At 38.5% G+C, this 13,804-nt stretch overlaps 2 protein-coding genes across 2 annotated transcripts; one reads left to right on the top strand and one right to left on the bottom strand.

Annotated features, from left to right (window-relative positions):
• Positions 1-6,336: 6,336 nt before the first annotated feature.
• ccl25a (chemokine (C-C motif) ligand 25a) lies at positions 6,337-7,367 on the top strand. The gene is made up of 4 exons (XM_020591230.1): positions 6,337-6,400; positions 6,664-6,781; positions 6,879-6,996; positions 7,283-7,367. The coding sequence occupies exons 1-4, from the start codon at positions 6,337-6,339 to the stop codon at positions 7,301-7,303; spliced, it is 321 nt and encodes a 106-aa protein (XP_020446886.1). The 3' UTR covers positions 7,304-7,367.
• Positions 7,368-11,115: 3,748 nt separating this feature from the next.
• Positions 11,116-13,791, bottom strand: LOC109955442 (serine/threonine-protein kinase NIM1-like). The gene is made up of 4 exons (XM_020591605.1): positions 13,785-13,791; positions 13,409-13,684; positions 12,473-12,741; positions 11,116-12,284 (listed from the first exon to the last, which is right to left on the bottom strand). The coding sequence occupies exons 2-4, from the start codon at positions 13,593-13,595 to the stop codon at positions 11,529-11,531; spliced, it is 1,212 nt and encodes a 403-aa protein (XP_020447261.1). The 5' UTR covers positions 13,596-13,684; positions 13,785-13,791; the 3' UTR covers positions 11,116-11,528.
• Between the last annotated feature and the right edge of the window lie 13 nt (positions 13,792-13,804).

Below are 13,804 nucleotides of genomic sequence, written 5' to 3'. Positions count from 1 at the left end.
TGAAATTCTGCATAGACCTGTGGTTTTTCCTGTTGAAAAAAACTGTACAATATCAATTTAGCCTGCGAGATCTGTAGTGGCTGTATGTGCTGTGTACTTATTGAATATGAACTGGTAAGTTTTGTTACCCAGTGAAACAAATTTCATACATATTAACTGTATGAAGCTGTCTGCCAATCTACATGGACTACAAATACTTTTGGCATAATATTGAAAATATTTTCAATTAAGTATTAAATAATTAATGCATCTTTAATGGTGAGCTTGGGCCACATAGTGGATGTAATAAAAAAACAAATTCCAACCACAAAAAGATCATAAAATTGTCAACAATCCCGGTTTTCAGGTAAATTTATGTCAAATCAAATTGCCTTTTTCTCCTTAAATTAATCACCCATTACTTTCAGACTGAGTTTCAAAGGTGTGGAAAAACCCAGCCCTCTCCATTCATTTCTCTGGGGGATTGAGCTCTCCACAGCCGACATCAGCACCGTAGGGGGCTCTGGCAAAACAACACAGCCCGTTGGGGTGAAAAATTTGGAACTGGTTCAACTATTGCCGCACTGTGCAGTGACATCAACCAGCAAAGGTGCTGTGTTGACCAATCACATACGGGGGACCGCCAGAATATGGAAACCCATGGGAAGAAGACTCTTTTGTTTACCTTGTTAGTACGAGCATTCACTGTTATTCACTCTTGAATTTGGGCCACAGTTAATGCACCATAGCGATACTCCACGCATTTTTGTTAGTTTGGGTACTGGATGCTAAACAGTGTTCTTTAACTGTCAGTGCAGACACACTGGTGGTAGAACACAACTGAAACTTGCAGGCTGGAAACGTGAACGAAGCCACTCACGTTGACTACACACGTGAACATAGGCGTATCCTACACACCTACAATACTCCCCCTGGAACCCCTCACCCCCCTGACCAAGCAGCCCCTTGTGTAAAAACACAGCAGGGAGTTGCATTTTACCACACTCCGTCTGAATGTTCGCTAAGTTTGATCACCCAGGGTCTAATGTCCCAACCTTAACTATTTCATGGGCACATTAAAGTTATAATGAACATACTTCATTGTTGTTGTTGTTGTAGTTGGTGCTGTATTCTGCCTCTGTTGAATATGAGATCACCTTTGTCATTCATTTCCTTCTGTGTAGTTTAGTTGGTGGTATGTGAAAAGCAATGGCTGGACTGTGATGATCTGTCTACATTTACGCCCCCAAGTGTAAGAGACCTTTTGATCTTGGTGATCCTGTGATATTTCCTCACTTACAACAATACAGCTACAAAGTTACGCCTATCAAATGAGTCTATCCCCTTTGAAATGAGAGTTTTTGTTTTTCACATTCATGATTTCACATAATGCTTCAAAACATAAATATGGCAACTGGAGAAAACTAAGTTAATTTTTGATAGTTTTGCTCTATATTAGCTTTCATTTCTCTTTTACAGGTACATGCACTTAACAAAAGGACGGTAGCAACAAGAGCAAATGTTACAGCATGTGAAACAACTCTGTCCTCATCTCCACTGTAACGTCTTTGTACTGTGTGCCAAAATAAAGTCTTGTATAGACTGATAAATGGCTTCTTGGAGATGTCTTCTTTTATATGCATGTAAAATGGCAGCATCAGCGAAGAGGTAAAACAACATATCATATTGTCTAAAAGGAATGCTGAAGACAAAACATGTATCATCACACAGCCTGAGTCCAAGTACCCTTGGCAGTAGACCATCATTTTCTCACAAACATTCAGTGCTGTTAATCCATCAGAATTTTCTGACTATGCAATCACATCCAGGAATAAAGATAATCACAGCCAACTCCACTTTTTTTTCTTGAGGTTACAGGTAGTTTTTCCAGCCAACATTCAAATCAACTTGGGAACATTCAGAGCAAGACCAGAATTGCATAAAAATGTAAGAGTGTTTGCTTAAATAAAAGTAGCAATGTCACAGTGTAAAAATACTCTGCTACAAGTAAAAGTCCTGCATTGTTACTTAAAGGTACAGTATGTACATTGTAAATGATTTCAAACATTGTTGTTGTAGAAATCTGCTCAAAAACCTGTTTTAATGTGGAGAGGTGCTGTCACAGCCTCCTGTAACCCTGCAGCAGTGCAGAGATATTAGCTTCTAAAAGGTTCTGAGCAGGGGTGACCTTACTGATCAGTCAGAGAGTTTATTTCGGACTTGAGCTGTAAGTTATGTTGCATTCTCATTCATTGTAATTTCATAATGACAAATATCTGAAGAGCTGAGCAGAGTGTGGCGAAGTGTGGTAGAGCATTGTGGAGCAGGGACAAGGAGCGCTAGGCAAAGTAGAGTGAATTGATTTGGTGTTTCATGCTAGCACCACCTTAAGTTATATACTGTAGCTTTAAGTTAAGATATAAAAGTATTAGCATCAAAATATTCTGCTGAGCAGCTTGTGAATTTCCCATTGGGGATCAGTAAAGTCTTATGATTATACTGTATTTTGTTTTATTCATCTGATTCTGAAACGTAACTAACGTTATCAAATAAATGTAATGAGTTCAAAGTACAATATTTTTCTCAAATTGTGAAGTAGCAGAAGATGAAAATACTTGAGTACAAATACCTCAAAATTGTACTTAAACCATTCCTATGTGATACTCATACTATGAGGCTTGTTTGAAGTGTGAAGAAAACAGGATTGTCATTTTCTTCATGGTTTTTTTAGATACAGAAATAATTAACTTAAATGTCTTTATTTAGAAAACTATTCAGGGTTTCATCCTTGTTAAAATAGTGTATAAGATTTCAGATGAAAACCTTTTATTGCAGGTCAGATGTGACACACATGCAGTACACTATCAGTTTGTAAACTTGGTGTGAAATAATTTCTCAGCCCCATTTGATAAGATGAACAGTGACTACAATTCACACACTGAACTGACATCCTAATATAATTTAATGACTGTTAATTTAGTGGTATTTTTATTGGAGTCTGCATGTTCTCCCTGTGCCTGCGTGGGTTCTCTCCAGGTACTCTGGCTTCCTCCCACAGTCCAAAGACATGCAGCTTAGGTTTACTGGCGACTCTAAATTTCCCATAGGAGTGTGTGTGGTTGTTTGTGTCAAAGTGTCAGCCCTGTGACAGACTGGCAACCTGTTGAGGGTGGACCCAACTCCAGCCTAATGTCAGCTGGGATTGGCTCCAGCACAATATAAATCTCCACAGCTGACAACATTATTGCTTTGCATGCTTTATATAATTGTTATGTTGAGATCCAATGTGTCCATTGTCTCGCTTCAGTCTTTCAGAATTAAAATATAATTATTACCTATCATTTAGTTAACATCAGTTGTTGCTTTAATTTGTGCATGGAAGTCCCCAGCAAATGGCACATAAAAATTTATCAGGCCATAAGAGCTATAATCTCATGATTACCTGACAGATAAAAATCCAACAGACCTGCTTTGACCCTTGGAGCTCAGGGAATAACAAGTCAGTACCTCATCACTTAGTCACATTCATTTTAAAGTTAAGATTATCTGTCAACACTTGTGGTTATATATAATAAATGATACCTTTTAGCCTTTGATTTACTGACTTAAAGTCTGTTCTAAAGCAGGGTATATTTGTTTGATGTCTCCATTTCCTGCTATTATATGTAATAAACCACTACATTCACTTATAAAATTGAGTGGTGTATATGTTGCTGCTGTAACTCACTAGTAAAACAGTAAAAGGTTGTTGACGTTCTAAATTATGCTTGTCAGTATTCCCAGAACAGCTTGACTTTGAATTATGAAACATGAGTTGTACAAGGCATCTTCTCTTCTGACAGTTGAGAAACTTTGCATTAAAAACATTTGTCAGCATGCCATATCACATATACACCCAGATCTTTTCCTATTCATTCTGAAAAATGAGATGCTGTGGGTTTTTTTTTTTTAACAGGCAGCTTTGTTCAGTGCTTTGCTTATTATTGAGTCTTGAGTGGCTGAGTGGACATATGATAACACAGTTCACTGTTTATACTCACATCCACTCTGCTAATGCTCAGGGAGGCATTTCATGGGCCTGCCCTCTTCATTTGCTTTGCCTGCAGTAAAATGGTCCTCATGGTTTCCTATACCACTATTCCTGAATGCAGCGACTGTGCGTTATGTGGTGCAGAAGGGCTTTGCACACTTCTGGGTTCTTCCCAACCACCACCCAGGCTTTAAAGCAGCATTTTATTTATTTTGATTTATCAATAAATCCAGAGGTGGAAAGTAACTAAGTATATTTACTCAAGTACTGTACTTAATATATGAAACTGGAGTAGAAAGTAGACTGGACATAGCCCTGCCATAGGCTGGCAACCTGTCCAGGGTGTACCCCACCTCTCATTGGGCGGATCAAAGTAGACTGGATTTGTATATCACTTTTATCCTACTGGCTTTACAATTTGCCTGTCATTCATCTGTTCACACAGACGCACATACACAACCCACAGTAACCTACCCTACCATCAACCTGGAGAAAACAGGTTTGAAATATACAGTAATTTCAGAAGGTGCAAAACAGGGTACAAAGTGTCCAAATATCGTCTTCTGTAATATTAAATGTGCTAAAAACACCCTGATTACTCTAATAACCACTTCAGTTGTTTATTCTGTTTTACAGTTGTTTATTCTCTTATACAAATTAAATGTAATGAAAGGAGAATGTGCTTATTAAGAGCTGGTAATTCTTCTATTTCAGTAAAGTGTTATATGGATATGTGTTGTATGTACGTGTTTGTGCATTTAGATGTGCTTTATAAATGTAATTATGTGTGCACAAAATACTTTCCAGGATGAATGTTAGATGAAAATGCATAATTACATTCATGTTAATGATATGGATGAGTTGGTATTATTGTGTACTTTAATATCTACTGTGCAAAGTCATATAAATCTAATCAAAGCAAAATGAGAAACTGGTATGACGGTGTGTGCTTGTAGGTAAAGACATTATTTGAGGGAGAAGATGCAAACATCTGATCCACTGCATAACACACATCTCTTGAACCCTCTGCAGGAGAAGCTGCAGCAGTTGTACCTTAGCACAAACATTATCGCAACCTTGCCAGCCTATGACAGGGCTACGTCCAGTCTACTTTCTACTCTCAATACCTCTACTTTTGTGCATGAGTTGAGAACAAGTTGTGTAACAACAAGTGCACTAAGCACCTTCATTCAACAGCTGTTATGAAAGACTGGGTACTACTTTTCAACACATATTTGTCAGAGTGAAGGCTGGACTCCAATTTCAACAACCTTGAGCAGCAAGGGAGTTAATTCTATGCTTAAAAATATTTCCTACTTCTAAATCTAAATATAAACTATAGAAAGAAATCCCCCCGCCCACCCTGTGCACATCCATGCTGCTTTTTTCTTTAGATTTTTTAACTTGTAGAGCATTTAGAAAATGTTGAAGATCTAACTATGTGGCACAGAAAAGAAAACTACACAAAAAGTCTTAGTATGTTTAATGTAAGCTGAGCAAAAGCTTGAAAATGAAGGTTGGGCTGAAACAGAAAAAACGAAAGAAAGATGAGCTCAGGTGCAAAGGTGACTTCGTTTACAGAAATACGATCCCAAGTGCTTTATAAGAGCGCGTTGCCTGTACAGGTTGATAGACACAAGAAGAGAGCTACAAACTACATCTGGAACATTGGAGGTGAGCAACATGCAGTGGTGATATGAGTAGAGACGATGCATTCTGATCCTGGAGGTTCAATAACAGTTTATCTTTTCAACCGAAAAGTTGTCTTTGCTAATTTGTTTCTTCTATCAGATAAAAGTTGGTAGGGTACTGGTTATTTGTAATGCATTTGTAAGGGGTTTTTTATGTTCTCTCTTTATTTATCAAGGACAACACACATGAATTAATTTAAGAAGTAAGATTACACAGGGCATGGGTTTAATGAATGGATGAGAAATGTCTTAAATCAGAGGAAATGCCAAAAAACTTTTTTTTTAATACAGGAAACATGTTAGAACCGTGACTGGTTCATTTAGCAGGTGTGAACAAATGTCCTGTCTCCAGGAGAATGAGGTTTGTTTAGAAGTAAAAAAAAAAAAAAAGAGTAAAAAAGTTATAGGGTTAAAAAGAGTTTGAGGCTTAAATAAAACTGAGGTAATACAGACATACACAAAGAGACCGTATGTAAAATATTTGTCCAAGGTTCAAGGTTTCATAAGTGAATAGATGAAGGTGTGGCAGGAGCAGAGGTGACTGAATCACAGAGCGATAAGGCTGACTGCAGGTACAATAAACAATGTACTTTACATCGTTTGGCTTTTATCAGAGCTGCTGCTACAGACTGAACCATGCAGTGCAACACGCTGTTCTTCCTGCCGAGCCTGTCGTGTCTCTGTCTGGCACTGGCACAAGGTAAGATGCTGTAAAAGGGCAGCCGTTGTCTGTCAGTAATATCATATGACCACAAAGCTACGATAAAATGAAGGTCAGTGTGGCTGATTTATTGTGAAAGTACCTGTGTGGGCAGGTGTGCCCTCACTATGTACTTTTTGCTTTGTTCTAAGCCCTGATTGCGTCAGTGACCTTTTTATTGATTAACTTGATTCACTGTGGTTTTGTATTATATTGTACAAACTGTATTTTTCACTTTACTGTTCTGGATTTCCAACCTTCAGTTTCCTATGATGACTGCTGTCTGAGATATGTGACACATTTGAACCACAAAACTCAGAAACATGTAGTAGACTACAGACGTCAGGAGACCGATGGAAGCTGCAACATCCCTGCCGTTATGTAAGCTCAGACAATACAATGTTTAAAAATGAAATGAGGTTTTTTGAAAATCATTGCTACTGAAAATAAACATCTGTTTGCATCTGTTATCTTTTAGCTTCATCATGAAGAAGGGGCGAATGCTTTGCACAAACCCCAAGGAGAACTGGGTCATGAAACTGATGAAGAACATCGACCAAAAAAAAGCCAAACCATCCAAAACATCCACCAGGAAGGTGGGTGATTACTGTAGATAGTTGTTGCTCTGCAAAACTGTCACTGCTATAAGGATATTTCAGTCTGTTTCCAATATAAACTTCTGGAAATTACTTTTTGGATCTTGAAGTAAGAAAGAATAAGATATGCAGCTGCACTAGAATAAAAAAAATGGATAATACTTCAAATTATTAGAAATATTTTGATCTGACAGATTAAAATTAAACTTCATCACTCAATAAAAGAAAGGTGATTCTGCAGGATGACCTGAGCATTTGATTGTGATTTTGTCTCTGTACTTCGCAGCGTCGGCCAAAAAGCGGCTGAGGGTGACTGCCTGATACAGTGGCCCCTGTGCGTCGCTCCACCCTCCAGCAAATCGCTTCATTAAGCAACAAGTGGTTTGTGGTGGTTTTATGGCATCTTACTGGAAAGGCAGGCATGGAGGCTGGCCAATGAAATCTTTCAGCTTAACTTTTTCTTTCACTCTGCAATAAGATAAAGGTCAAAAGCGTGTGTAGAGCCTCACTGCAGCCTCATTTGTCCAAGATGGACAAGTGAGGCAGATGATTCAGTGTGGCCGAGATATAATGAATATCAGTACCTTCAGTAGCATGGCCGCTTCAGTGAGAATATTTGTGACCGTTTTCTTGCCTTCAAAAAGCAGCTTAATTACATAGAAGGTGATGGAGTGTAAATTGTAATTATCTATCTATCTATGATATTTGGAATATTTCTTGCATGATGAGTCCAGATATATATCAAATATTTGTGCATGCAGTTGTTGTGTAATTATGTCATATGAGAGAATAAGCTTGTGTCTTAATTCCTATATGGTTTACATGTCTATCATTTCATATGGTTTGTGTACAGTTTTTTAAACAAAATATGAGTTCATATTCCAGCAAAGCAATAAAATAAACTTCCTTATCGCATCTGGCATAGGTTTGCACTTTCCTCTTGGCCCACTTTTTGTTCTTTGTGTTATTTGAACTGAAACATATTTTTGCACAGACTAAAACAAGGGCCATAACATAAAAAGAATGGGGGGAAAAGGAACACGTCCCTTAGTTTCTTTTTTATGAGAAAATGAAGAGTGGGTAGTGTGGGAAAATTGTATGGTGCAGGCATACGTTCAGAAACTCCCTGTTCTATGCATTAAAAACTGCATAGACTGGTTTTAATCCAAAGTTGTATAGAGCAGTAATAATATTTACTTCGTAAAATGAAACGTAACGGTTTCCTGATTAGGCTGTTTTAATTCTCCAACATTACCTGATACAATCACATAACACGATGCTGATTGTGTGGTCCTCAAGCTTAAATACAACACAGTTTGATATAACCAGTACACTATTTTTAAAAAATGCTGAGAAAACACAAATTATGAAGGCAACACCACACACTAGCTTTTTGAGTTTTGTCAACTTGAGTACGTTTGTTGACTTTACAAGTTTAGACAAGAGTTCTGACAAATAAAGGGAAATTCATGCTGTTGTAATTGTATTTAGGGAATGCTGTCAAGCACAACATACAGTATATGATGTGCTTTATTTATCTCACTGAAGCAAGAATTGTGTGTTTATTCGACAAAAATATCTGTGCATGTTGAAAGTAGCAATGCATGGCATCGAAACAAAAATGTAAGTGTTAGCCTCACAGGAATATAATTGTATAAATAGGTGAACAAGAAGATTCAAAACTTTTGTTTAAACTTGCAAACCTTAGTAAAATCAACTAAAGTAGTCAAAAGTTGAGAAAACTGACAAACCTCGGTTTTGGAGCATCGTGTTGCCTTGATAACTACTTTTGAAAACTCAAAGTTATGCTGTGATTTTGTCTAAGCTATCATTTTATCACTTATGTACTGTGCGATCATCTGGGGCCAGGTCTCCCAGTCAGTAATCAAGTAATGTCATGATACAAGGTAATAATCAATGAAATGGGATCACTGTCAAAGTCTTCAAATAATAATAAGTTTTGACAATTTTATAATGTTCTCATTTATAAAAATCATATATAACTATATGGTCTAGTCTCCAATGTAATCTGTCAATTGATCCAAGAATATAATACTGAAAAACTAGTGGGGCAACAAGGGGGAACCTCTTTTTTTCTGCTGATTTTGTTCATTGTGCACAAACCTTCCTCAGCAAACATATACCAACCAGAACCACACAACTTACTAACTACGTCAACTTTAAAATGAGTACAAGTGACGAGCAGGGTGCGGGATTTGTCATTACTTACGCACCTGCAAAAAAGACTGGATGGTGTGTGAGAATTTTGTATGAAGGGTTGAATATTTATAAGATATTTTTCTTGTTTCCCTGATTCTTGACCAGTGCATAAAGAAAACAGATACAGAAAATGGATGGGTGAATATACTGTATGTGTATATATATATAACTAAAATTCTCATATTTTTTTCCCTATATTGCAATGAAACTCAAAATTTTCCTAAGTTTTTCATTTTTTCATTTTAGCTGCAGTTGAGCTGCTTTGCACATGATGCATAGAAAATTAGATCTGACAGCAAAATCCCACAATGCAAAAATTTATAGTGCAAATATCTATCTGTGAATGTGATGTGCTGATTAACATTGATCAGTATCTGATCTGACATGGTGATTGATTTAGTCATTAATCTGCTGCACATTACAGTCTTGTTCCCATTGGCATTTGCGAGAACTGCCAGGACATGCAGCTGATAAAATCTCACTGTGAGTAATGCAGTGTTTGACTCTGCTGTCTGTGGGGATCGATTACTTCCACACAGCAGAGCCCCGCAGAGGCTTCGTCTTACAAACAGCTAAATGTTTGTTAAAAATGTATCTCATTATCTGAAATTACAAGCCTGTGTGCTACAGTGAATTACATATCAGATGTTTCTTGATTAATGAAACGTAGGAACATGTCCTCACAGCAAACATACAGGTAGGCATGATTAGATTGTTTAAAAAGTTATGAAGTAGATCATCAACATTAAAAAGCAGAGAATTCTCCATGCACGCAGATAAAGTATTTGTTTGAATAGGCTGCCAATGAAGCCCGAAGGCAAAGGTGATAGATAACCTGACAAATACATAACAATTACCAGCACATTAATAGCACATAATATTGATGGACATCCAAACTTTGCCCAGAGTAGGACTAAGAGACGCACCACGTTCAGAAGCCAAAGAATTAGGTTTCAGCTTGAAAAGGTTTTAGTGCTGAGGTTTCGTTTCTTCTTGTTTATACCACAACACTGCTGACAAATGTGCTGCTCTTCACGTTTGCAAGCTCGGGCAAGATGAATTGGCTGGTTGACATTATCAGCAGAAATGTTAGTTTTCTTTTTTTAGGGGAGAAAAACTAGAAATAAAAGTGTGACACTGGAAAACAGTGTGTGGAAAAATACAGTTACACTGAAACAAACATGATTATTTACAGAAAATGCAATGTTTGAGCACATATAAATCAGAAAGCAGAGATAATGAGGTTGTAAAATGCTACAGGAAGCTTAAAATCAAAAATACAAGGAATAAGGGTCACAGCACAGACTTGTTGCTGTATGTCTGCCAGCTTCATTACAAAAAAAATTTTGAAATTCATGTTAACAGAAGTCTGTGCAGGTCTGGCGCTAAAGATTGACAGGTCATGGTCTCTGTGAGTTTAGAAAGGGCAGCAAAGTAAGAAACATGAAGGCAGTCATAAAACATTTCACACTTGAAAGTTCTTTGCAAACGACATTATATTTATTTCCATAATATTTTGTCCATCAAACCCCAAAAAACTGTTAGAACAGCTTCCTTTCACCATGAGCAGTGGACTGTATTTGCAGAGTCATAAACAACTGCTTGGCTTATGCTAACATTTGACAGGAATGTTTTGCACCACCATGAATAAAGGGAATAGCTGTTTAAAAACCCAATCTTTATCATTAACATTGTTCTGGTGCATGATAAGTTAATTCAGTTTACCGTACAGAAACTTCCAGAAATCTCCCGAAATCAACATGAAAATATTTTCATTTACATACAGTATATATACACATATATTTACAAGTTAATAAATTTAAATTATTGTGCATATAAACAACACACATAAGAGAAATTCACAATTTACCAGGAAAAATGATCTAATTTAACTGGTTTCTGATATAAAGTCCACATCCCCCTTTGAATAGAAGGTCAATAAGAAAACTGAGACATCATTGTGCTGTGCTGAAAAGTGAGGCAAAGTGAGACTGCTGTCACGACTTTTATGGAAAAGTGACCGTGAATGTTCATTCAGACATGAAGCCGACATGTTCAGACGCCGTCAGATGTGTCTTCGGAGAGCTTTAAGCTTTGGAGGTGCTGGTACATTTATTTATTTTACCATTGGACAATGCCAAGGTGGTTGCTTCCCTATGATTCTAGTCGTTATGCTAAGCTACGCTAACCACCTCTTGGCTCCAGCTCCACAGAGAAGTAAGATTGGCATCAATTCTTCTCATGAGACTTATGGACAGAAGTCAAATAAACATATTTCCCAAAATGCTGAACTATTTCTTTGAGAAACCAACCTACATGATGACACAGACAACAGAGTGGGGTGTGTTTAGCAGGCCGCCTGAACCTCCTCTCCATCGGAGCCTGTTCTGTGACTCTCTGTTGCACGCCTGGCTGTAGCCCAGAGCTTCCACAGACCTTCTCTTTTGAATGCGATGTAGCAAAATCCTGTACGTCCCAGTAACTGGGCTTCTCAGTTTCTGGCTGTTGTTGAGGAGATGGACCTTAGTGATGCCAAGATCCTCCAGTGCGGCCTTCACATTTAGTTCATCTGAGCTTAGGATGTAGGTGGGCTCAGCCAGATGTGAGGGTGTTGGGCTACAAGAGGGGTAGGCCTGGGGATACTCAATGCCTGTCATCCAGCTGCTGGCTATGATCTGTGCAGCAGTGAGGCGATCAACAGGCACTGGCCTTAAGAGGCCTTTAATGATCACCTGGCATGACTCAGGTACATAGGAGGGAATGGTATAAGAGCCCTGCAGGATGCAACACCTAAGCCTGCCTGTGTTGGTGGCTTTGAATGGCATAGTGGCAGTCACCATAAAGTAAAGCAAAATGCCCAGTGCCCAGAAATCTGCATGCTGACCAATGTAGCCCTTCTCTTTGAACAGCTCCGGGGCTGCATAAGGTGGAGAGCCACAGAACGTATGAAGGACATCACCAGGGCAGCAAGATGTGCTAAAACCAAAGTCACCAACCTTAATGCAGTAAGTGCTTGTGTAGAAGATATTCTCAGCCTTCAGGTCCCTGTGGACAATATTATTATCATGCTGGAAAAACAGAAAAAGGATAAATGTTTGACATCGTTGTACTTAAATTCAGTTTTCTTGCAGGGGAGTTAGGAAATGAATCAGTTCTCCTGCACAGCTCTTAAATGCAAAGCATGAAAAGCTGTATGTTAAAGTGTTATTAGTACCTGGACTCACTATTCAACAACAAAAAGCTTCTGTGGACTTACCATATGTTTGACTGCAGAGAGGACTTGTGAAAACACAAGCTTGCACTCCGGGTCTGACATGCGCCCCCTGGTGCTGATACGGGAGAACAGCTCTCCTCCACCGGCATACTCCATCATTAGGTACAGCCGCTTGAACGTCTCCACCACCTCATACAGGCGCACTATGTTGGGGTGGGCCAGCTTCTCCATGCAAGAGATCTCTGAGGCAAAAAGCACTTGCGAATGCTTGTCCAGACGCACCTTGTCCAGGATTTTTACCGCTACTCTTTCTATCAGGTGAAGATGGACATGGGCAAAGACAGTAGGCAACAAGGAAAATTCTAAGTTTGCATCCATTAAATCATTTAATCTTCCTTATGTCATGAAGTATTGCTAATCCTTACTTCCTTTATGTTTTGATTAACATTTACTAATTCCTATAGTATGTCTGCTTGTCAGCATCATTCCCATGTTACATCAGCTGTGAAGGCTAAAGACAAACAGTATGGATTAGAGGATGGCTGGCTGATGAGATTATTGTTCTGATTAAATCCTGAAATCTGGAATGACCCAGACTGAACTTACTTTGCTGGCTTTATCCTTTAAACTAAAGAAGTTGCTGCTCTAAAGATGGGGCATATTAGAAAAGCATATAATTGATATGTAAGCTAACACAACCCTGGTTTATTGGCAGTGTTTACAAGCCTGACTCATGTTTTCCAGGAAGAGATATGAAGAGGTGTGGCCTTTATTATTGCATTATTGCTTTATGACCAAATAAAATCAAATCATTCCACCGTGGCCTTTATTATTGCATTATTGCTTTGTGACCAAATAAATTCAAATCATTCCACCCTCACAACAACTAAAGGTGTGTATATACAGCCACACATCATACCTGCTTACTGATGCTGTGAAAATGGGAGTTAAAAAAGGACAAAGATTCCAGAATCTCACCTTTGGTCAGGTCGTGTATCCCCAGTTTAACCTGGGAGAAGTTGCCGGAGCCAATGTGCCCTCTCAGCTCATAAAGCCCCACTCTCCGTCCAAATGTCAGATCATTCATTACCCTCTCTGAGTGGGTCAGATCGTACAAGGCCTTCCCAAACGCTGTGCACCGCATCACTTCCTGCTCCTCTGTCATGTTCTCCTTTGCCTCCACCTTTTCCCCCACCTTTGGCGACGCCAGTATGAAGATTGCTTCCTGATGTGGAGTTGTCCTCAAGCGTGCCCCTGAGATAAAGAACAGGACGTAGTTTGGGGTGATTTAAAATCATTACCTTCTCCATTACACGCCCTACAGTTTGTTAAATTAGTCAGTGTCTGTACTCACATTTTTTCCCTTTTATGTTC

Source organism: Monopterus albus, unplaced genomic scaffold (genome assembly GCF_001952655.1).
Source record: "Monopterus albus unplaced genomic scaffold, M_albus_1.0 scaffold14.1, whole genome shotgun sequence".
Taxonomy (NCBI): domain Eukaryota; kingdom Metazoa; phylum Chordata; class Actinopteri; order Synbranchiformes; family Synbranchidae; genus Monopterus; species Monopterus albus.
The sequence above is the reverse complement of the archived record's forward strand: the minus strand, read 5'-3'. Positions and strand labels throughout refer to the sequence as shown.

Bases quoted from the DNA above. Each gene is read 5' to 3' on its own strand.
- LOC109955442 (XM_020591605.1), bottom strand. From the start codon at position 13,595: ATGACAGAGGAGCAGGAAGTGATGCGGTGCACAGCGTTTGGGAAGGCC. The intron at 12,742-13,408 runs GTGAGATTCTGG...TTCACCTGATAG, and splicing joins GATACACGACCTGACCAAAG to AAAGAGTAGCGGTAAAAATC. The intron at 12,285-12,472 runs GTAAGTCCACAG...CTGTTTTTCCAG, and splicing joins TCTCTGCAGTCAAACATATG to CATGATAATAATATTGTCCA.
- ccl25a (XM_020591230.1), top strand. From the start codon at position 6,337: ATGCAGTGCAACACGCTGTTCTTCCTGCCGAGCCTGTCGTGTCTCTGT. The intron at 6,401-6,663 runs GTAAGATGCTGT...TCCAACCTTCAG, and splicing joins CTGTCTGGCACTGGCACAAG to TTTCCTATGATGACTGCTGT. The intron at 6,782-6,878 runs GTAAGCTCAGAC...GTTATCTTTTAG, and splicing joins TGCAACATCCCTGCCGTTAT to CTTCATCATGAAGAAGGGGC.